Source organism: Chamaea fasciata, unplaced genomic scaffold (assembly GCF_029207755.1).
Source record: "Chamaea fasciata isolate MVZ Bird 193981 ecotype frontalis unplaced genomic scaffold, bChaFas1.0.hap1 SCAF_9, whole genome shotgun sequence".
NCBI lineage: Eukaryota > Metazoa > Chordata > Aves > Passeriformes > Sylviidae > Chamaea > Chamaea fasciata.
The window spans coordinates 579,038-599,550 of record NW_027094094.1 but is presented as its reverse complement, the minus strand read 5'-3'; the positions used below and the strand labels follow the sequence as shown (position 1 = coordinate 599,550).

At 57.4% G+C, this 20,513-nt stretch overlaps 1 protein-coding gene across 2 annotated transcripts; it reads left to right on the top strand.

The window, feature by feature from the left end:
- Nucleotides 1–1,972: 1,972 nt before the first annotated feature.
- PWWP2B (PWWP domain containing 2B) lies at nt 1,973–18,821 on the top strand. 2 transcript variants are annotated; one of them, XM_066190679.1, is made up of 3 exons: nt 1,973–2,178; nt 6,540–8,178; nt 18,369–18,821. In XM_066190679.1, the coding sequence occupies exons 1-2, from the start codon at nt 2,018–2,020 to the stop codon at nt 8,158–8,160; spliced, it is 1,782 nt and encodes a 593-aa protein (XP_066046776.1). In that variant the 5' UTR covers nt 1,973–2,017; the 3' UTR covers nt 8,161–8,178; nt 18,369–18,821. The 2 variants fall into 2 exon arrangements, with proteins under 2 accessions (XP_066046776.1, XP_066046777.1); XM_066190680.1 differs by lacking the exon at nt 18,369–18,821 and having other exon boundaries at nt 6,540–8,299.
- The last annotated feature ends 1,692 nt before the right edge of the window (nt 18,822–20,513 follow it).

Genomic DNA, 20,513 nt, shown 5'->3' with positions numbered 1-20,513 from the left:
CTCTCCTGATGTTCTCCCGGCTCTCCTGATGTTCTCCCGGCTCCCCGATGTTCTCCTGGCTCCCCTGATGTTCTGCCGGCTCTCCTGATCTCTGCCGGCTCTCCTGATGTTCTGCCGGCTCTCCTGATAACAGGACACCTTGGTTTGCTCCATTCTGCACTTCTGAAAATGAGTGTATCTGTATTTAGGGCTCTATCCTGACTAACTGTACAGGATTGTTCCAGCTGATCCTCTCAGGACTCAACTGCTGAACCAGTGCCTGTAAATGGGGGGAAAATTTATCAGCTTTAATGGAAAGTACACAACATTGAACTTTCTCATAATAAGAGGTGGTTCCAGATCCCACGGCTCTGGCCAGACAGGCCTGATGGTCACAGAAAGTTGGTATATTAAGCAAAGCAACTGAAATAATAATTTTACCATGTTTACTTAGATCTCTCAGAGGAAATAAAGCGGAACAGCACATCAAACAGCGGATGGGAATGATGAAAGCAGGAGGGGCGAAATGAAAAGGGACATACCATCAAACCCAGTTTGATTCACCCTGGAAAGGTGTCCTCTGAATGTCTGGAAGGTGTGGTTATGTCTGTCTGCTGTGTCCGCACTGCTGGCTGAGCACTGGTTTATTCTGTACATCCCGAGGTGGCCCAGCTGCCCCAGGTGCACCCACAGTCACTGGATTTAGGGAATGCAGGGAACGCTGCAGGGGCAGCAGCTGAACATCCTGAACACAATCACCAGTGCTTGGAGGGTGCTTCAAAATATCCTTTTCCTTCTGAAACTGATTTCTGATCTCTCTGTCCTTGGGGACATCAGAACTTCCCTCTGTGCCTGTGTCCTACTCTCAACGTATTTCCAATGCAGCCCCAAGACTTTGGCTCATGGACCCCTCTTGACATGGTGATTGAAACAGTAACAGAGTTCCATAAAAATGATACCAAACACCAGCTGAGATTTTTTTTGTTCCTATTTTGCTGCTTGGAGTAACAATCAAGGAAGCACAGTGCTGCTCATGGCAGTAATTGTTTATTAGCCTTTCTGGCAAGTCTCTGTGTGACACAGTTGGGTCTCAGCCCTTTGAGAATTCAGCTTCGGTCACAGCAGAGACACTGCATGGATTCCATTGGATCAGGTAGGCTTCAGTCTGTCAGCAGTTTGGGAAACCACAGGCTCTTTCCAGAAAGCATGGGTAAAAATAAACGTGTTATGAGTAAATATTGGCATTGGGATGCATTTGGATCAGTATTTGCACCAGGTCAAACAGCCAGCAGGCCAGGGAGCGATCCTGCCCCTTCTACGCAACCCTAGTGAGGCACATCCAGAGTGCTGTGCCCAGTTCTGGGCTCCTCAGGACAGGAAAGTCAAGGAGCCCCAGAGAGGGTCCAGCGGAGGCCACAGAGGTCACTTTGGGGCTGGAGCATCCCTGGGATGAGCAGAGCCTGTGGGAGCCGGGCCTGGCCAGGCTGCAGGAGGGAAGGCTCGGAGGGATCCCATCACTGCACACAGATCCCCCCAAGGGCTGGCGGAGGACGGGGCCAGAGCCGGGACAAGGAGCAATGGCCACAGACTGAACCACAGCAAGTTCCAGCCCGACAGGAGAGAGAACTTCTCTCCATGGAGGGGCAAAGCCCCGGGACAGCTGCCCAGGGAGGGGCTGCGCTCTCCCGATGGCCCCGCCCCGATGGCCCCGCCCCGATGGCCCCGCCTCCATGCGGCCCCGCCCCTCGGCGGCCCCGCCCCGTTCCCGCCCCGCCCCGCGGGTGCCGGTGCGCGGCTCGGCCGCCAGGTGGCGCGAGGTGCCGGTCCCGCCCCCAGTCCGGCCCCGCCCTTTCCGAACAGGCCCCGCCCCTCCCGGCCCCGCCCCGCCCCACGCACGTGCCCGGCAGCGGGGCGGGGCTGTGACGTCATGGCCGGCGGCGGGGCGGGGCCGTGACGTCAGGCGCGGCGGCGGCGGGCGCTCGGTGAGGTCACGGCGCGGCCCGGCCCAGCGGCCCCGCCGGCGGGGAGCGGCGGGAGCATGGCCGAGCCCGGCGCGGGGGACGCGGCGGGGGCGCCGCCGCCGCGGGTGGGCGCCTGGGTGCCGGTGCTGGTGGAGCAGATGGTGAACGACACGCTGGTGGTGACGCTGAGCTGCGGGGAGCGGCGTTTCACCGGCGTGCTGCTGGACTGCTCCAAGAGGTGCGGCGGGGGACGGGGACACCGGGGCGGCGGCGGGAGCGGGGCCGCGCCGCCCCCGCGCCCTTTGTGCGGGCGGGCGGGACAAAGCGGCGGGGCCGGAGCGGCGGGGCCGGAGCGGTGTGCCCGGGCCGGGCCCGCACGTGGCCCCGGGAGCGCGTCCCGGTGGCACCGGCCCCGCGCCGCCCTCCCCGCCCGGGGCTCCCCCTGCCCGGCCCCCGCGGCCCCGCCGTGTGCCGGGCTCCGGGACCGCACCCCCCGGGCTGCCCGGGCCCCGAGCGGCGTCTCTGCGGCTGTGCCCGGCGGGACGGGAGCTCACCCGGCCCCGGCCCCCAGGGTCCTGTGCCGGCAGGTCCGCCTGGCCCGGGGCCGTGTGCCGTGCTCTGTGAGGAGCGGGCTTGGTGCTGGGTAAGGGGCCGGTCGGCGCTCTGTGCGAGCACAGGGATCCGTCCTGCGGCATGTGCGGAGCAGGACTTGTGGGCTCCGTTGTCGTCGTTTATCTGGTTTCACGTGGCTATCCCGGAAAATGCGAGCCAGATTTTCCAAAGCATTCAGGCACCTGACGCTGTGCAGAGTCCATAAAGCCACCCGGGAGGCTGGTCCCAGCCCGAGCAGTTGGTGTCCCTCGAGCCCCCCAAACCAGCTGTTTCTGCCTGCTCGCATTTCAGTTGTCTTCCTCTGCACTGACCCCTCTTTTACCTGGGTTTTTTCACCCTAACCTCTGTCCCTTATTTTTGTTCCTCTTTCGTCCTCCCCGTGGCCCCAGTGGGTCCAAGAAACGAGCACATGGGTGTTTTTCCCAGGCTCTAAGGCAGCTCTGCAGCCCGGTGCTGCCCCAGCCCGGTCGGTGGTGACACTGATCTGTGCTGGCTGGGAGGACAGTGGATGTCCTCTGAGCACCGGGGCTGTCCCCAAGGGTCAGTGCTCGTTCAGTGGCTGTCCCCAGTGCTGCATCCTGCCCGTGGCCCTCAGCAGGGGACTCTGTGTCAGGCTGGTGCCTGGCTCCTGGGGGACCCTGGGGACTTGGGGCGAGCACTGCAGTCATCCCAGGCCTGGGCTGTGGAGGGGAGGAGAGATCTTGTCCATCCTGCTGCAGAGCACAGGAGTCGGCCTGGCAGTGGCTGGAAGGTGAAGGTCAGGATGTGTCCCAAAGGCAGCAGGAATTTATCCACTTGGTGCTGAACCTGGAGTGCCTGAAATGGATATGTGGCAGAGCTGTTTCTCCTCCTGCTGCTGCTGCTGCTGCCTGGCGGATGGAGCTGTGTCCCACCAGCCTGTCCCTGTGCTGGGGTCACCCGTGCTCTGCCTGTGCCCCCGGGGCAGCGAGTGGGACTGGCAGGAGAGGAGCCACCAGGGCAGGTTGTTACACCTGTGCAGAAAGAGGAGATTGCCCCAGAAGGGAAGGAGGGTCTGGATGGTAGTTCTTCAGCTTGCTTTTTGTGCTTTAAAGTGCTTTCAGCATCATGCAGTGGATGAATGTTTTACTTATTTGTGGCTGCCCCATCCCTGAAAGTGCTCAAGTACAGCTTGGACAGGGCTTGGAGCAGCTTGTCTAATGAATGACATCCCAGCCCCGGGCAGGAGAATTGGAACTGGAGGATCTTTGGGGTCTCTTCCAACACAGACAATCTGTAATGCTGAGGTTATTTCTCCTGAGCTGTAGCGAGGGCTGCGGGGAGCTGAGCAGGAGGAAGGCCTGTGGCCCTGAGCACCCAGGGCACCCCTGGACATCCAGGTCCTGGGTGGATGCTTCAGGTGTTTGCCACAAAGGCCGGTGCAGGTTTGGACCCCAAACCTGGGTTTGCAGGGGCTCAGCCCGCGGGCAGCAGGACTGGCTGCCTGTCCCCTGCCTCTGCCTGTGCCTCTGCCTGTCCCCTGTCCCTTGCCTGTCCCCTGTGCCTTTAGGAATGGGGGGATGTAGGGAACAGTCATGCCTGGCCTTCCAGCTGCTGGGGAGTTATTTGCAGAGGAAAGTGCTCGTGTCCCTTCCTGCCCCGGCCTGGATGATGCAGCAGCACCAGGGCCTGCCCAGTCACTGGCAGTTACTTGCTTCCAATCAATTGGCTCTGCTCAAAGTGAGCTCCATCGTGTACGTGCTCAAGTATTGAGATTTCAATGCAGTTATAGTGGTTTTGGTAACAAGATTTGGTAGTTTTGCTGCAATTGAGCTTTAAAAGTTGTGCTTTAATTATGCAGGGGCATAAATAAAGGAGGATGGCATCTCCTGTACCAAGCAGAGACTGGATTGAGGTAACCAAGTCCAGTTGGCTGCAGCTGCCCCAGAAAGGGGGATTACAGGCAGAGTGAAATCCCATCAGCAGTATTTCCTGCTGCTTTAATCACAGAATCCCGAATGGCTTGGATTGCAAGGGACCTTAAAGCTCATCCTGTTTCACCCCCTGCCCTGGCAGGGACACCTCCCACTGTCCCAGGCTGCTCCAGCCCCAATGTCCAATTGGCCGTGGGCACTGCCAGGGATCCAGGGGCAGCTACAGCTGTGCCAGGGCCTGCCCACCCTGCCAGGGAACAATTCCTGCCCAGGATCCCTTCCAGCCCTGCCCTCTGGCAGTGGGAAGCCGTCATCTCTCGTTCTGTCCCAACAGGCCCCACTGCGAGGTTTGTCCCCATGTTTCTCCCAGGCCTCCCTGCTGAGCTGCGCCTGGCACAGGGGACAGCTGGGGAGGGTGGCCTGGGCTCTGTTCCGTGGCACAGGGGCCGTGTCCAGCCCACTGGGGTTACACCGTGCTGGTACGTTAATGCTGCAGGCACAAACCATCCTGGGGGTGCGCCTTTGGGTGCTCCACTTCTGCCAGTGAGGAGCTCCGTGCCACTCTGAGGGTTCAGTGACCTGAACGGGGGAGTGGGCTTGTGTCTGCAGGAGGAGCAGTTTTCTGTTGTGACCAAATCCTGCCATGTCACTGCATAAAATAACCGTGGTTTACAGCCATCCTTTCATTCAGAAACGGTCTCCCTTTGGATTATGAATGGTGCTGACATTTCTCTCTGGCTGTGCAAAACTGGTTTTCTGGGTTGTCATTTAAAGACACCTACATTCTTGGTTGTCTCTGTTTTTAAAAAGCCTCTTAGAACAAAAATATTTTGTTCCAAATTACGTGATTTCAACAGCTTAATCCTTTCCCAGGTAAACTGTCATTTAACAGCAGGTTGTTGCACTTTTTCAGTACTGGGGAAGGACTTTGGAGGCTCCTGTCCCTGGGGAAACCCACAGCAGTGGCTTTGTGCTGCTCCTGGTGAGAGGTGTGGCACTGAGTGGATGCCTTCAGCTCCTCTTCCGTCCCCTCCTGCTAACACTCCCGAAGTGTCCCTCTCTGTGACACCACCGAGACACTCCTCCCTTGCCTCAGGAAGGGTCCTTGGGGTGCTGGGGAAGAAAGCAATGGCTGGCAAGGAGGAGAATGGGAATGTAGCATCCAACCCCCCCGTTTGGTCTGTACCTGTTCTCCATTCCTTTGTCTCTTCTTCATAACTCCCCCATACCACATTTTGTTAATATTTAAAAAGGCCCCACACTTCTCTGGCGCTGTGTTCTCTGCAGAAGTGTCTCTGGGAAGCCAAGGCAGGGAGCATTGCCCAGTCAGTGTTCCAGGGCAGGATCTGTTCCAGTGCTGTGTTAGCGTAATATCTCCAATGCCAGGCCAAGGGCAGGAATTCATACATTTTGGAGACATGGATTGCAGTTGTGAGCTTCAGCATTTCAGAGGATTGGCTTTTGCCAATATCCAGGCAAGATACTGTGTGTGTGCTTTGGTGGCCTGTAATGAGACTTGGCACTGAAGGACAGAATGTCGTCATTGTTAACCCTGCTGTTGGGAAGGAGTAGTGGGTGTTTTGTGTTTTCAAACACCTGAATTTGGAGAGACCAGGCAGGAGGAGCAGAGCTCTGTCTTGGCGAACCTGTGCGAGTTACTCACCCCAGTCAAGGTGTTCAGGCTGAGAATGACAAACAGGAAAGTCAGCCATGCATCTACAGTGAGAAGGGCGGTTTCACATCTCCCTGGGCTAGTCCATATCACATCCCTCCTCCAGCCATGCCAGCCTGCTGGTGCAGCAAACTGCTTTGTGGGCTGAAACTCACAACTTCTTAGAGCAAAACTTTGTGCAAAGAGCTCATAGAAATAGAGGGTTCGATCCCTGTGCCTTTTCTGGGAGACGAGTGGGACACCTCACCGAAATTTCTGCGCTGCTGTTGTTTTCCTCAGTGGCAGAATTGGCCGCTTGGTCTTTAAAGTCAAGAGAAGGTGTTGATTCTCAGAAGTTGTGGAGGCTGGGGTGTTTTGGCTTCCCGGAGCAGCGCCTTTCCAAGCTCCTGACTCTTGTTTCTTTCCCTTCTCGCCCCGCTCTAGGTCCGGACTGTTCTGCCTGCCGTCCTCCTTCCCCAGGCACGAGGAGCCCCCGGCCGGCGCCTGCGCTGACGGAGCTGCCGGGGCACGGGGGGAGCCGGAGCCGCGGCCCGCCGGCCCCCAGCCCGCCCAGGGCAGCGGGGAGGAGCCGGTGCCGCCCCCGGTGCCCCCGGTGCCCGGCGGCCTCCCGCCATTCCCGCCCTACTTCGAGGGAGCCCCGTTCCCGCGGCCGCTGTGGCTGCGGCACACCTACAACCAGTGGGTCCCGCAGCCGCCGCCCAGGGCCATCAAGAGGACGAGGAGGCGCCTGTCGCGCAACAGGGACCCGGGCAGGCTCATCATGAGCACCATCAGGCTGCGGCCCAGGCAGGTGCTCTGCGAGAAGTGCAAGAACACGCTGAACCCCGAGGACGCCGGCGCGCCGCGGCAGAACGCCAAGGCCAGGAGGAAGCTGAGCGTTCAGGACAAGGAGCAGAAGAAGCACGGCGACTCGGACTACGCGGAGAAAAGGAACAAGAGGGAGAAGAGGGAGGACGAGAAGTTTTCTGGGGAGCTGGTGCATCGGACGCCGGTTATAAAGATATCCTACAGTACTCCACAAGGGAAAGGAGAAGTGGTGAAAATCCCTTCCCGGGTTCATGGCTCGGTCAAACCGTTCTGTCCGGAGCGAGTGCTGCAGAACGGGGCCGGGGACCAAGAGGAGACCAGGGACTCTGAACGGTGTCGACAAACCAAATGTTTAATGGACAAGTCAGCAGGCAGCCAGCTCGCTTCCATTCCAAAGCTGAAGCTGACACGGCCAGTGCATTCCAGTGTGGATGTCCCACCCCCAAAGATCCGGCTGAAGCCCCATCGCATCAACGACGGTCAGAGCGTTTCAATTTATAAGGCAGAACTGATCGACGAGATCAACGTCCTCCAGAGCAGCCGGGAGTCCAATCCTGGAGCCTTTTACAACGATGAGTCCGCCGACAGAAGCCTGGCCGAGATCTCTTCAGGCAGTTCGGGTGAAGATGATGACTTCAAAAGGTTTCCCCAGGGTAAAGATGGACACGAGAACTTGGCTTTCCTCATGAATTACCGTAAAAGAAAAGCAGATTCTTCTAGTTTATCGGTGTGTAGCAATGACAGTCTAGATGAATCCAAGTCTTCTAGTTCAGAAGTGACATCACCAGAACTGTTTGACTTTCTGCCTGGTGATGACGCCTCCGTCTCTTCATCTTCAAAAGATGAGCGTAAAATTGTGCCGCCACTGACAGTCAGACTGCACACCCAGAGTGTGTCTAAATGTGTTACGGAAGATGGAAGGACTGTTTCGGTGGGGGATATTGTCTGGGGTAAAATCCACGGGTTTCCGTGGTGGCCGGCACGTGTTCTTGACATAAACCTCAGCCAGAAGGAGAACGGGGAGCCCTCGTGGCGAGAAGCTAAAGTGTCGTGGTTTGGTTCCCCCACCACCTCGTTCTTGTCTGTTTCTAAACTCTCTCCCTTCTCGGAGTTTTTCAAACTGAGGTTTAATCGCAAGAAGAAGGGGATGTACCGCAAAGCCATCACGGAGGCTGCCAAGGCAGTCGAGCACCTGACTCCAGAAATACGAGATCTCTTAACACAGTTTGAGACATAACTCTGCCTCCAGTATCAGGTGAGTGAGTGCCAGACTAATGCTTGCCGTGAAAAGCCTCCTGGTGCTTTAGTCTGTATCCCACTATTTGTTTGCATTTGTTTTCCCATTAAACCCGAGACTGACAATCGTGAAACCTAAATGCTTGGCTGTTAGTTGGTGGGGTCATTCCAGAGGTGGTGAGGAGCTTTGATTCCAAACTCTTCTGGGGACCGTGGGAGTTGGAGCCTCTGTTCCCAGGGGGAAGCGCAGGCCAGGCAGGATGCTGTGACGAGGCAGCACTGCCTGTTCAGGTTTATCTGTACAGATAAACCTGCAGCTGTGTGCCTGAAAGACTTAACAGCTCCTGGGCTTTCAGTTTCCTTGGGTCAAAGAACTAAAAGTCACTGGAATTAAGGTGACATTTATCATATGTACGTGCTGGTGCCCAGCAGTTGCCTGTTACAGTGCAGAGCCCCTGGGGGCCCTTGGCTCCTCTCCCTCGGAGCCCTCTGGTTTGGGTTTCTTGTGAAGGCCTTTTATGGCTCCTCAGAATGATTGTACCAAAAACTGTCTTTGGGGAACAGTATTTCAGTCTCTCTCACAGTACTTGAGGTTTGGTTTGTACCTAAATTTTCAGTGTTTCTCTGGGGAATGGCCTGGATCAAATTAAATTCCTTTGGGCTTCACCTCTGCGTGAGGACAGTAGGTGGGAAGGAAAATGTGAGAGTTGATTCTCTGTAATGGATGGGGATGGGTTTCCCTTTCTCATCAAACAGTCTGCCTGGGATGAAAATTTGGTACCTAAAAATACAGGGTGTGGTGTGACTGGGAATAAAAGTCCACGGGAAAATCCAGTGACTTGGATAAAACCTGGAATCATTTCTCAACCTTTCAGTCATCACTATCCAGACAAGACCTCTGCTGTGATGGTTTTAGACAAGGGCAGGGATGAAGGTTTTGTCAAAAACCAGAGGTATCACTAGGAAGAGCTTTGTGTCAAAGGCCATGCTTGATGCAGTGTTTATTATGTTCATTATGTTGTCCCCCGAATGCTCTGCTCTGTTTCCTGCTTGAAGGATTCTGTGTGAGCAAGCCACTGCTGCTTCTCTGGCCTCTCTTTATCTGAACTGTCATAATGCAGTGGGACTGGGACGGTCAGTGCTCATGTAATCCTGATGGGAAAAGGATTTTTTTCGTACCCTCTGTTGTGGGACTTCACCCCTTGCTTGAGGGTGATGAGGGACTTGCTTTGCTTGGGTTGTGACTCCATCCCAGCCAGCCTGGCTGGAGTAAATAGCCAGAGCATGACGTGTTCCTGCTGTGTACTCGGGGTGTCTGCACAACTGCAGCAGCAACGTTGCAGCTTCCTCCTTCATCTTGCCCATAGAGCTGCTGCTTAACTCTGGCTAAAGACTTTATTTTAAATCAGGAGTGTTTGGATTGGACCCAAATTCCTATTAGCTAGATCAGGAGTATAAATAAACCTGCTGCCCAGAATGTGCTGTCCTTGCCAGTGAAGAGTCCTGGCCGATCCGTGGCTCCTGTCTGGACACTGCTGTGGTTAGAAGAGCAGCAGGCTTCATCCTCTGAGCTGCCTTCAGTGTGTGTGTGTGAGCAGTTTGGGGCGAGGTACTGGATGTCATCGTGGTTCCTGACATGTCCTTGCCCCTGTGGTCCTGGCTGGGCTGGCACGGCCCAGTGCAGGAGAAGGGACAGCTCCAGGAAGCACCTAAAGCTTCAGACAGACAGACTGGCTGTGCCTGCCAGTCCCTGGGGAGCAGGAGCAGCCCCAGGGCCAGAGCTGGGGCGAGGATGGCGGGATGCTGGCCCCACACGACAGCCTGCAGGGAGCACTGGCTGCTGGCACCAGCAGGGCCTGGCCAGGCGGGGACAGGCTGCAGGGCAGGGCCCCCAGGGGGGGAAGCAGCCCCTGCTCCAGAGACACCATGGGAGCTGAGCTGCAGGTACACAGCAGGCCTGGAAACAGGGGAAGGAACATCTGGAGAGCGTGTGGATAAGAAAATGGTGGCATGGCCTGGATTGGACCAAAGCACTCCTTCCCTCTGTGCCCTTCAGCCAAACCTCTGTGTGTGTATACGGGGACAGACTTCTATCAGATACGCTGTTTTGTTGGCCTCCCTCAGCTGCCTTTCCACAGGGGATTTCCTGCCTTACATGTCTGAGCTGAGCTGCCAGCACAGCCTGCCAGGCTGAGGACAACACGACTGTTGGATGAAGAACTGCAAAAGCAGAAAAGCAGAACTGCACAACTTCCTGTGTGCCACGTGTCACGCTTACCTAGATTCCCAGTTAGACCAGCATGCCTGGACTTTAGGTACATCACTTATAAAACTGCTCATTATTTCAGAGAATTGTCTGAAATACCTAATCCTCTCCTTGCAGGAGGATTGAATTTTGTTGCTTTCCTTGATTTTCCACAAGGTAGAACTGAAATGTTTCCTCCAGCTGCTCACTGGCCTTTCCCGAAGGGTGGCATTTAAGGGATTGGGCTGGAAGGGACCCTCAAGTCCATCCCATCCCACCCCTGCCATGGCAAGGACACCTCCCACTGTCCCAGGGTGTTCCAAGCCCTGTCCAGCCTGGCCTTGGACACTTCCAGGATCCAGGGGCAGCCACAGCCTCTCTGGGTAACCTGGTAATATTCATGGGAGCCCTATAAAACCCATCCTGCTGGGGCTTCACCAGCAGCAGCACAAAGGTTTTTGTCCTCATAAGGAGTCCATGAGGTGGCTTCAACACTCCTGCCAGTCCTGGGCGCAGCAGAAGTTCGTGACTGGTGGCACTTCCTATTGTGAAACTTGGTGTCCTCTGGTATGTGATGTGTTCTGCAGAGGGCAGTTACTGGGAAAATGTACGAACACAGCAGGTCACCTGTGGATGCACAGAACTGGAAAAATTGGATTTGGTTTGGTGTTTTTTTTAACTTGGTTTGAGTTGGAAAAGCTGGTAGGATCACTTCTTGTTGTTACTGCTTTGTCCTTGGGGTTTCTTTGCAAGGAAAGTACTAGTCAGGTAATGACAGGGTTTTAATTAAGTAAAACAAGTTTCTGGAAGAACAACAGGCAGAGTAGCAGCCTGTAGAACTCAAACTCGTGAGGCATGGTTTAGAGTAGTGCCAGGAGAGACGTGTCTGTCTGCTCAGCATCTTCTGGTGCTGCTCCGTGGCTTCCCTGGTGAGTGACAGCCAGGAGGCAGCTCAAGGCACCGGGAAAGAGCTGCCCCTGCCTTGGGGTGACCCGTTTGTCCCTTCAGGGGGTCCCTGCAGGGACAGCCCCTTGGCAGGGCTGGCTCTGCTGCCCTGGGATCCTCCTGAGCAGCTCCTCAGGGCAGCTGCCCCCTCCCTGCACACAGACATGCACTGAAACCTCCGGAAAAAACTGCTGGGAGGTTCCCATCCACATCTCTGCATGAACCTGGTTTACAAGATGTGTATTCCTTTGCTTTTTCACTCTGGAAAATCCTTTCTTCTTCCCCTCTGTCCCCTGTCCCCAAGCTGTGACTGTGGAACCATTACACTTGCAGCTGCTGAAGGCTTTCAGTAGACCCTCAGTGCATCAGGGCATCGCTCACACTGCTGCTGGGTGCGGCAAACCCAGGGCTGGCTGCACGCTCACCGGGGTCAAAGCTGGAATGTCACATGGTGACTTCACCTTCAGAGGTGCCCAGGGCTCTGTGTGTCCCTGCAGCCAGCGCTGCAGCACCAGTCACTCCTCCTTGCCTCCTGCCTCCTGCTCTGCCAGTGGCACAAAAGCACTGTGCCTTGATACAAAACGATTGGTGTGAGAGCTGTGTTTTTAGCACACCTGCCTGCTCACTTGCAATATTTCAGCGGAGAAGATGAATGCTTGAGATTTTTCCTGGCCTGCTTTCCAGATGCTTCAGTCCACTCAAAGCAGGTTCAAGTTAATTACTGTTTCTCGGTGTTCCTGCAAACAGCTTGGAGCCAGCGTCTGTGCGTGCTAATACAAGGTGGGGGAGCGAGTCCAGGATAGCCTGTGCTGCGTTTCTGCGCGCCCAGTGCTGGTGGCTGGAGCTGCCGGAGCCCTTGGTGCCCAGGGACTGCCTCTGGACACTCCCAGGGCCCTGCTGCTGCTCCCTGTCCTGCCAGCCGTGGCCCCTGTCCATCCCCTCTCTGCTCGCGGGGGTATTCTTTGGAAATGCCACCAGGCCATACGTCGTGCTATTTCTAACTGAGGAATGGATCAGCTTTCAGGAGCTGTAACTTCAGCTGCTGGAGGAGACTGTATCCACCCAAGGGCTTAGCAGCTCCCCGGGGAGCTCCAGTGGAGCTTCAGGCCTCTGCTGGCTGTGCTGTGCCCACAGGTGGCTGTCCCCAGCAGTGTCACCAGTGCCTGGAGCATCCACACAGTATCAGGGGCTGGCTCGGGGCAGAAAAGGGAAGAGGCGTGTGGGCAAAGAACCTGGAAACTGGTTTCTCTGAAAACTTCCACAAATAAAGTCAAAACAAAATCTCTGTATGTTTTCCTGAGTTGCTTTTATTTCCCGGTTTGGTTTTTGAGCTCAGGTGGAGGTGTCCGAATTGCAGCTGCACTTCCCCTTTTCCCTGCAGGGCGGGAGCCAAGGGCGTTCTGTGGCCTCCCCGGCAGGGCTCGGAGCTCGTCCTGCCTCTGTGGCGCTTTGGGCGTTTGCACAGGATTGGCACCTCCGGGGTGCGCGTACGGAAGGGCTGCTTTGGGCCGGAGAGGAGTGGGGCTTTGGGGGAACACAGCGGCTCTGTGTAGGGAAGGGTGCCCGTGCTCTGCGGTGAGGAACAGCCAGCTCTGCGCGCAGCAGCCCTGCACCGCCACTGGCACCTGCACTCTTGGCTCCCTGGCAGCACGGGACACAAACTGTACAGCCACACAAGGCTTGGAAGATACCTTAAAGATCATTTTGTCCCACCCCCCGCCATGGCCAGGGACACCTTCCGCTGTCCCAGGTTGCTCCCAGCCCCATCCAGTGCCGAACGGTTGAATAGTTCTCATTCTCATGTTCAGGGGTGGAGGGTAGGGCTTTGACCCCAGAAGCTGGCAGGAAGGCTCCTAAGGCTGGAAAACGCCCGAGCTGTTGCTGTTCGGCCTTGATGTGCTCTGTTTCATCCATGAGTTGCCATCAGTGGTGCTGGGACCGGGGTGAGCAGGAGTGTGGGGGCTGAGTGACAAGCTCTGCTCCTGGCCGTGCCAGACTGCCAGAGCTGCTCGCCTGGAGACGGGATGAGCTGGGATGGGCTGGTGTGGGCTGGGGCAGAGCTAGCTTTCTTCACAGTCCCTGATCTGGGGCGGGATTGGATTTGTGCTGAACACGGGGTTGGTAGAACAGAGGTGATTCTGTTACTGCTGAGCAGGGCTCGCCCGGAGCCAAGGCCACTCCTGCCCCTGGTACCGCCGTGCTGGGGACGGGCTGAGGGGGGCTGCGAGGGGACACAGCCAGGACAGGTGACCCCAGCTGGCCCACGGGCTGTTCCAGTCCAGAAGACATCATACTTGGTGTATGAAGGGGGGGAGCAAGGAGGGAGGGAGGGAGGGAGAGGGGACATTGGGAGTGCTGGTGTCTGTTTGCCCGGGTCAGGGTTAGATGTGACAGGGCCCTGTTCTCCTGGAGGTGGCTGAACACTGCCTGCCCATGGGAGCGGGGATTTCATTTCTTGTTTTGCTTGGTGTGTGTGTGCGGCTTTTGCTTTGCCTGTTGTCTGTCTCAACCCATGAGTTCTCCAGCTTTTGTCCTTCCAGTTCTCTCCCCAGTCCCACTGGTGGGGGAGAGAGCAGCAGCTGCTTGTCCTTGGCAGCTGGATGGGGTTGTACCACCCCACGGGGCTGCTGTATTGTATTTAACTCTGCCTGCTGCAGCTCTTGTGTGTGCTGGCTCTACCTGCACAGAGCACATGGGCTCTGTACTAGGCACACGATGAACTCTGCACATCCTGAGATTACGTGCAGCTCAAACAGGCTCCAGTGTCCGGCACAAGGGCACAGACGGGGCTTAATACCTCGGCTTAATACCTGGAGGGCTCGTGCTCCTCATGCACAGCCCTGTGCCCGCGTCTGCAGCTCCCCAGTCAGCTGCCAGTGCTCTCCTGCTTCTCCTGGGGCAGGAGCAGCAGGACGCTGCCATGTGCACAGGTGACCACGTCCCTCTGGTGTGTGAGGGCTGTGGCTGTGCTCCTGCCCCTCGGGGTGCCCCTGGGCAGCACAAGTGTTCCCCACCCTGCAGATGCCCATGCAGGTGAATGTGACCTCACCTGAGTGGGAGGGTCACAGGTGCCAGGGCTGTTCCCACATGACCCTGTTGGTGCCCCACATCAGCCGTGTCCTCCTGGCCTGCTCACTGCCTGTCCTGGTCACTGTCCTGGTCACTGCCTGCCCTGGTCACTGCAGCCCTGGTCACAGTCCTGGTCACTGCCTACCCTGGTCACTGCCCTGGTCACTGCCTGTCCTGGTCACTGCCTGCCCTGGTCACTGTCCTGGTCACTGCCCTGGTCACTGCCTGTCCTGGTCACTGTCCTGCTCACAGTCCTGCTCACTGCCCACCTTGGTCACTGCAGCCCTGCTGAGTGTCCTGGTCACTGACCTGGTCACTGTCCTGGTCACTGCCTGTCCTGGTCACTGTCCTGCTCCCTGTCCTGCTCACTGCCCACCTTGGTCACTGCAGCCCTGCTGAGTGTCCTGGTCACTGACCTGGTCACTGTCCTGGTCACTGCCTGTCCTGGTCACTGTCCTGCTCCCTGTCCTGCTCACTGCCCACCTTGGTCACTGCAGCCCTGCTGACTGTCCTGGTCACTGCCTGTCCTGGTCACTGCCTGTCCTGGTCACTGTCCTGGTCACTGTCCTGGTCACTGCCTGTCCTGGTCACTGTCCTGCTCACTGTCCTGCTCACTGCCTGTCCTGGTCACTGTCCTGCTCACTGCCCATCCTGCTCACTGCCTGCATTCTCTGGCAGGGAGGAGCTGGGCAGGTGTTAATGAGGCCTCTTCTCATTAAGCTGACGAATTTCTAAAGGAGCGGATGCCTTCACTGATGGACCAGTTGCTGTTTGATCTGCCGCAGGCCGTGCTGGTGCAGGATCAGGCAGCCTGGGGTTCTCTGTTCGGGGCATTTCCTGTGTGCTCTCTGCAGATTGATGAATTGCAGCACATTACCAGCTTGACTTCCCTTGTGAGTGATGACCTGCCCTGTTTTGATGCAAGCCAGTTACCAGAGCCCTTTATTCCTGTGGAAAGCAGTCCTCTCCAGAGGCAGAACCCCCCAGTGCAGGGTTTGTCACAGGGATGCCTGGATGATGGGGTTTGACAACTCCAGCGCTGGAGAATGCAGCTGCCAGCCGCTCAGCTAGCTCGATTGTGGTGCCCTGCGAGCTGGAGACAGTTCCAAAATCCCATCCCGTGGGCCAGCGATGGGATCCCAGCTGCCAGCCTCTCCCTCCTCCGGGGAGGGAAGGAAGGGCTTCACAGTCAGCTGCCAGCAGCAGCCAGTCTGCTCTTCCCCCAAGGAGAGGTGGCTGGAGGAGGGCTGATGCTCAATTACAGCCGGCTGTTAATTGCTTTGTGATTAGAAAATAATCCTCAAAATAAGCTGCTTGGGCACACTTGGGGTGCTGCAACCTCCAAAGATGAATTCTTTTCTGCACTCTGCTGCTGCTGCTGCCGCTCAGTCTGGATTTATGAATGGCTTTATTTGATTCAAAACTCCATTTTTTTAAATTGTGAACAAGCGCTTGGCTTCAGGGGAGCTGCCTCGGCTCTCCCCTGGACACCCAGCTGAGCACCCAGGCTGTCCTGGTCAGCCCACACGTGTTGTGTTGGTTACTCACGCGTGCACCGAGGCAGCAGCTGTGCCTGGAACAGCATCAGCTGCTGCTCCGTGCTGCAAGTGGGTTTTAAACAGGAATTTCTGCTTTCCAGGGATGCAGTGAGAGTGGACGAGGGGCAGGCAGTGAGCAGCTCCTCCCGGACACACGAGAACTGCTGTGTCTGTAGACCCCAGCGTCTGTCATGGGGTGGCCGTGCCCCTCGTGCCCAGGGCAGAGCTCTGCAGGTGCAGGAGCCACCCAGGGGATCCAGGAGCCACCCAGGGGATGCAGGAGCCCACCCAGGGGATCCAGGTGCCCACCCAGGGGTTCCAGGAGCCACCCAGGGGATGCAGGAGCCACCCAGGGGATCCAGGAGCCACCCAGGGGTTCCAGGAGCCACCCAGGGGATGCAGGAGCCACCCAGAGGATCCAGGTGCCCACCCAGGGGATCCAGGTGCCCACCCAGGGCATCCAGGAGCCCACCCAGGGGATCCAGGTGCCCACCCAGGGGTTCCAGGTGCCCACCCAGGGGATCGAGGTGCCCACCCAGGGGATCCGGGTGCCTGCTGAGGCTCCAGCACTCCCAGCCCAGGAGCATCCGGCCGTTGTGAAGCAGTTTGCTCGGTTGCTGGTAGCCCCAGCTCTCCGCTCCCCCAGGACAGAGTCCCTGGCATTTGCCCTCAGGCAGTTCCCAGAGCAGCTGAGGTTGGGCCCCAGTCCCTGTCCCCACCTGCCCTGGCAGTGGCAGGACCCTTCCCTGGCACCTGTGTACTTCTGGTGTGATTGTTTCTTCCTCCCAGTGAGAAATCCCAAAGAACCCCAGCACCCGAGGGCTCGCTGTTAGCTCCTCAGCCAGGAAATGCATTTTTTCCTGCTTAGACAAGATCTCCTCACCCTGTAATCTGCCTCCAAAGGGTCAGTGCTTTGAAAGCCACTCGAGGGACATTGTTCCAGGTCCCTGGGCCTCCAAAAGGCTTTCCTAGGTGTAAGGTGATAACCCTGCAGGTGAGATCGCTGTGTGTTCTCGAAAGTCTCTCTGTTCATCAGAAGACAAACAGACCCCCCGGCAAGCTTAGGTGTGAACTTATCCTCTGTTGGCTGCAGGTGACAGAGCCCCGGGGTGACACCTCCCGGTTTGCGCCAAATCCCGAAGGGGCGTGTGAAAGCCCAGTGCAGCCCTTCCCTGGAGGACAGCTCTGGGGACAGATGTCGCGGGTATTGAATCAGCTCTTTGCGCTCTGCATTGTGCGGGCAGGGCTGAGGATGGTTCTGGATGCTGAGTTGGGTGGATGGGTGTCACTTTGGGTGCCCTGCCTGCAGGAGCAGCGCTGCTGCCGTGTCAGCGGCTTTGGAGCTGTGATCCTCTTCCTGCGTCTGGTGTTCTCGGTTCACTGTGCTCTGTAAGTCACAAAGCTCGGCTGGGGCTGCTTTGACGGGGTTTGATGTGCTCTGGGGTCAGTGTGTGTGTCAGGAGCACACATCCCAGCTGCTGTCTCCCGCATTTCCAGCGCAGCTGGAGCTGGTGTGGCACGGATCTAGGGCTGGCCACGTTCTGGGGCTGCTGGGGCTGCCCTGCCCTGGCAGCAGCGATGATCTGCAGCTGGGCAGTGTGAGTGGAGGTCTCAGTGCCGTTCTCTCTCTCAGCTGCTTCTGGATCACCCAGTTGTTCCCTGTGTCTTCTGGTTTCTCCCCTGGAAGGCAAGAGGATTCTCGCCTGGAGCTCTCCCAGGCTGTGCCCCGGCCTGCAGGGCCAGTGAGAGTCCCCCCTCCTGCAGGGCACAGCTGCGGCCTCCCCTTGTTCCTGCCTGGCACCTTGTTCTGCAGGAGCTGCTCCCTTCCCAGGGGATCAGCCCCGCGCCCAGGGACTGCTGCCTGCTGCCAGGGCTGGTGACAGCGGGGTGCCACGGGGCTGGGCAGGGACACGGGCTGTCCCAGGGCCCCCAGTGCTGCTCTCCCTGTGGGGCAGGGCAGAGCCCTGCAGGGGCCCAGCAGTGCCGGGGCACCGCGGCCACAGTCAGCACTGCAGCCCTGCAGGTTCTCAGAAAAGCTCCGGCTCCCGGGGGCAGAATAATCCTATTCTGTGCTTGTGCTCGGAAAGTGGAGGCAGATGTTCTTCACGTGGCACGCTCCGTGGGGACTTGTGGTGGATTAACCTACAGTAACCCACCCCACCAGGGACTGCAGAGTCTGTAAGCCAGACTGCAGATTAGCTATCACCTCTGAAATCCATATCGTGTTGGTCTTGGGGAGAATTCCCTCCCTCACTTTGGGTTTGTTACCCTGGCAGCTTTGCCCCCGAGCTGCAGGCGCTGCTGGCTGTGCCTGCGGGGAGCAGGAGAATTCCTGGCTATATTTAGAGGGAAGCAGCAGCGTGTGCCTTGCTGCTCTGTCACAGTAACCTCTCCTCTCTGCCTTTCTTCAAGGTAACACAAGACGAGCACAGCTGTTCTCCTGGAGGGTCACCGAGCGCTGCAGGAGAAGGGGCACGGCCTGGGGATGGGGCTCCTGGGCACAGGAGTGCTCCCTGTGCCACCCACAGCCCCAGGCACTGGGGGAGGCAGGAAGGGCTGCAGGATACCTGACCTGCCACCAGAACCTGAGCAGTGGGACGGCAGTGAACTAGGAGAACAGCAAACACCACAACTCGGAATGTATTTATTACCCAAGAGTTAGCTATTCTTGATAAAACCCCCCAGATTATTGCTGCTGCTTATTTTACTTACAGATTTCACACACTTGTTAATTCTGAAGCTACCCAACTGTCATTCAATACTGTACTCTGAGAAATGTAACTGGGTCAGGACATGCAATAGAATGAAATCGTTGTAGTGTCTTCAGTCCAATGGACTCACTCTGTGTCTATTAAACCTTGGAAGATGTGCAACACACCAGTGTGCCTCTCATTGCGTCTTCACGTTTCTCGTGTCCCTGGCTGCACAGCACGACAGTCAGTGCCTCCAGGGACACGGACAGGCAGTGCTGGTGGCCTGGATGTCCTTGGCTCCTGCCCCTGGGCTCTCCCAAGCCACCTGGAAGGGCAGCACAGCCTGGGCCTGCCCTTGCTGCCTGCAGGGGATTGTGCTGAGCTGCTGGCTCCAGGCAGGGGGGATCCCTGTTCTGGACCGAACGTGACCGTGAGCGTGAGGCTGGCTGCTCACACTCCGTGAGTGAGGTTTAAGGCCCTCTGAACACGTTATACACAGGATCCTCTGCTTACCCACCACCAAGAGGTGATGCGCGATTCTAAACCAGCAAACCAACAGCTTTTGTGCCAGATTCAAACAGTTCACAAACAGAAGGGACCTATGGACAGGATTCTGGAGCTGTATCAGTTCATGTTTGGGGTTTGCATTAGTGTAGCCTTTCCTTGGGTTCCCTCAGCCCAGCGACATTGATTTGAGGTGCTGGAGGAAACAGTTCACAGTGTCCCTGCTCAGTGAAGCGCTGTCTGGCTCTGGGAGGTTGCCTTGGAGCTGCGGGGTCTGTGCACTGATGCTGCTTCCTGCCAGCTGGATGTGCTGCAGCAAACACAGGGATGAACTCTGCCGGGTTAGAGGGTCGGAAATCACACAGGCTCGTGTTTTCCTGCTTTGTGCTGCCTCACACTGTGGTCTTGGAATGTCAGCAAGAGAGCTCAGAGCTTCCCCTTTCAGCAGCAGAGTGTCACAAGGAGAGCTCAGCACCAAGACCCTTGTGCAGAGTCTGAGCCCAGCACTCCCTGAGTGAAACGTGCATCCCTCAGGACAGCAGCAAGGCTGTGGTGCACAGCACGAGGTGTTGGACCAGGACAGCTGTTTCCCGAGCCCCATTCCGGTCACCTCTGCAAACAAATCCCGGAGCTTCCTGCTCGCCAAAAATAAGTGCGAGAAGGACAGCAGCACACAGCAGGAGATGTGTTCCTGCACCTTGTGTGGAGCCTTTGTGCAGGGGGTGTTTACCCAGGCTGGCAGAGGTGCTCTGTGTCTGTGCTGGGAGTGCTTCTGCTCCAGGAGGAACAGCCCTGCCTTTCTTAGCTCCTGCCTGGCTGGCCTCAGGGGCTCTGGGAGCTTTGTTCCAGCATCTTCTCGAGCTGGGCCTGGGCTGACCTGGTGGCTGGGAGGTGGTTTTTGTGTTTTCTGCTCACACAGCTGTGCATTGTGCAGAACTGCCCAAAAGTGCTGCCAGGCTGTAGCATTAGGGCAGCGAGCTGCAGGGAGCTACAAGCAGCCTTCTGTTCACTGGGAAAAGAATTTTACAAGGCAAACAAAATTAACCAGGACCCTACTCCTCGGTACTCCAGGAAAAGCGCTTGTCTGCTCCCATCTCCAGTGAGGGGCTGCTCCACCCCGCGTGTGGGAAGCTGCTGCAAGGCTGCAGGAGATGTCTCCGAGGACGGTGGGCGAGTGCTGGCCGCTCCTGAGCAGGCAGCCCGAGCCACGGGGCTCCCACCAGCAGGCAGGAGCATTCTCCAGCCCGGCTCTTCGGGGTCTGCTGCCTGTGACGGGGCTATGTGCTGCCTCACATGTGGGGCCGCTGATTTTCTCTCAGCGTGGCTCATGGGGTGGCTTGGGAGGGTTTGCTCAGGCCCC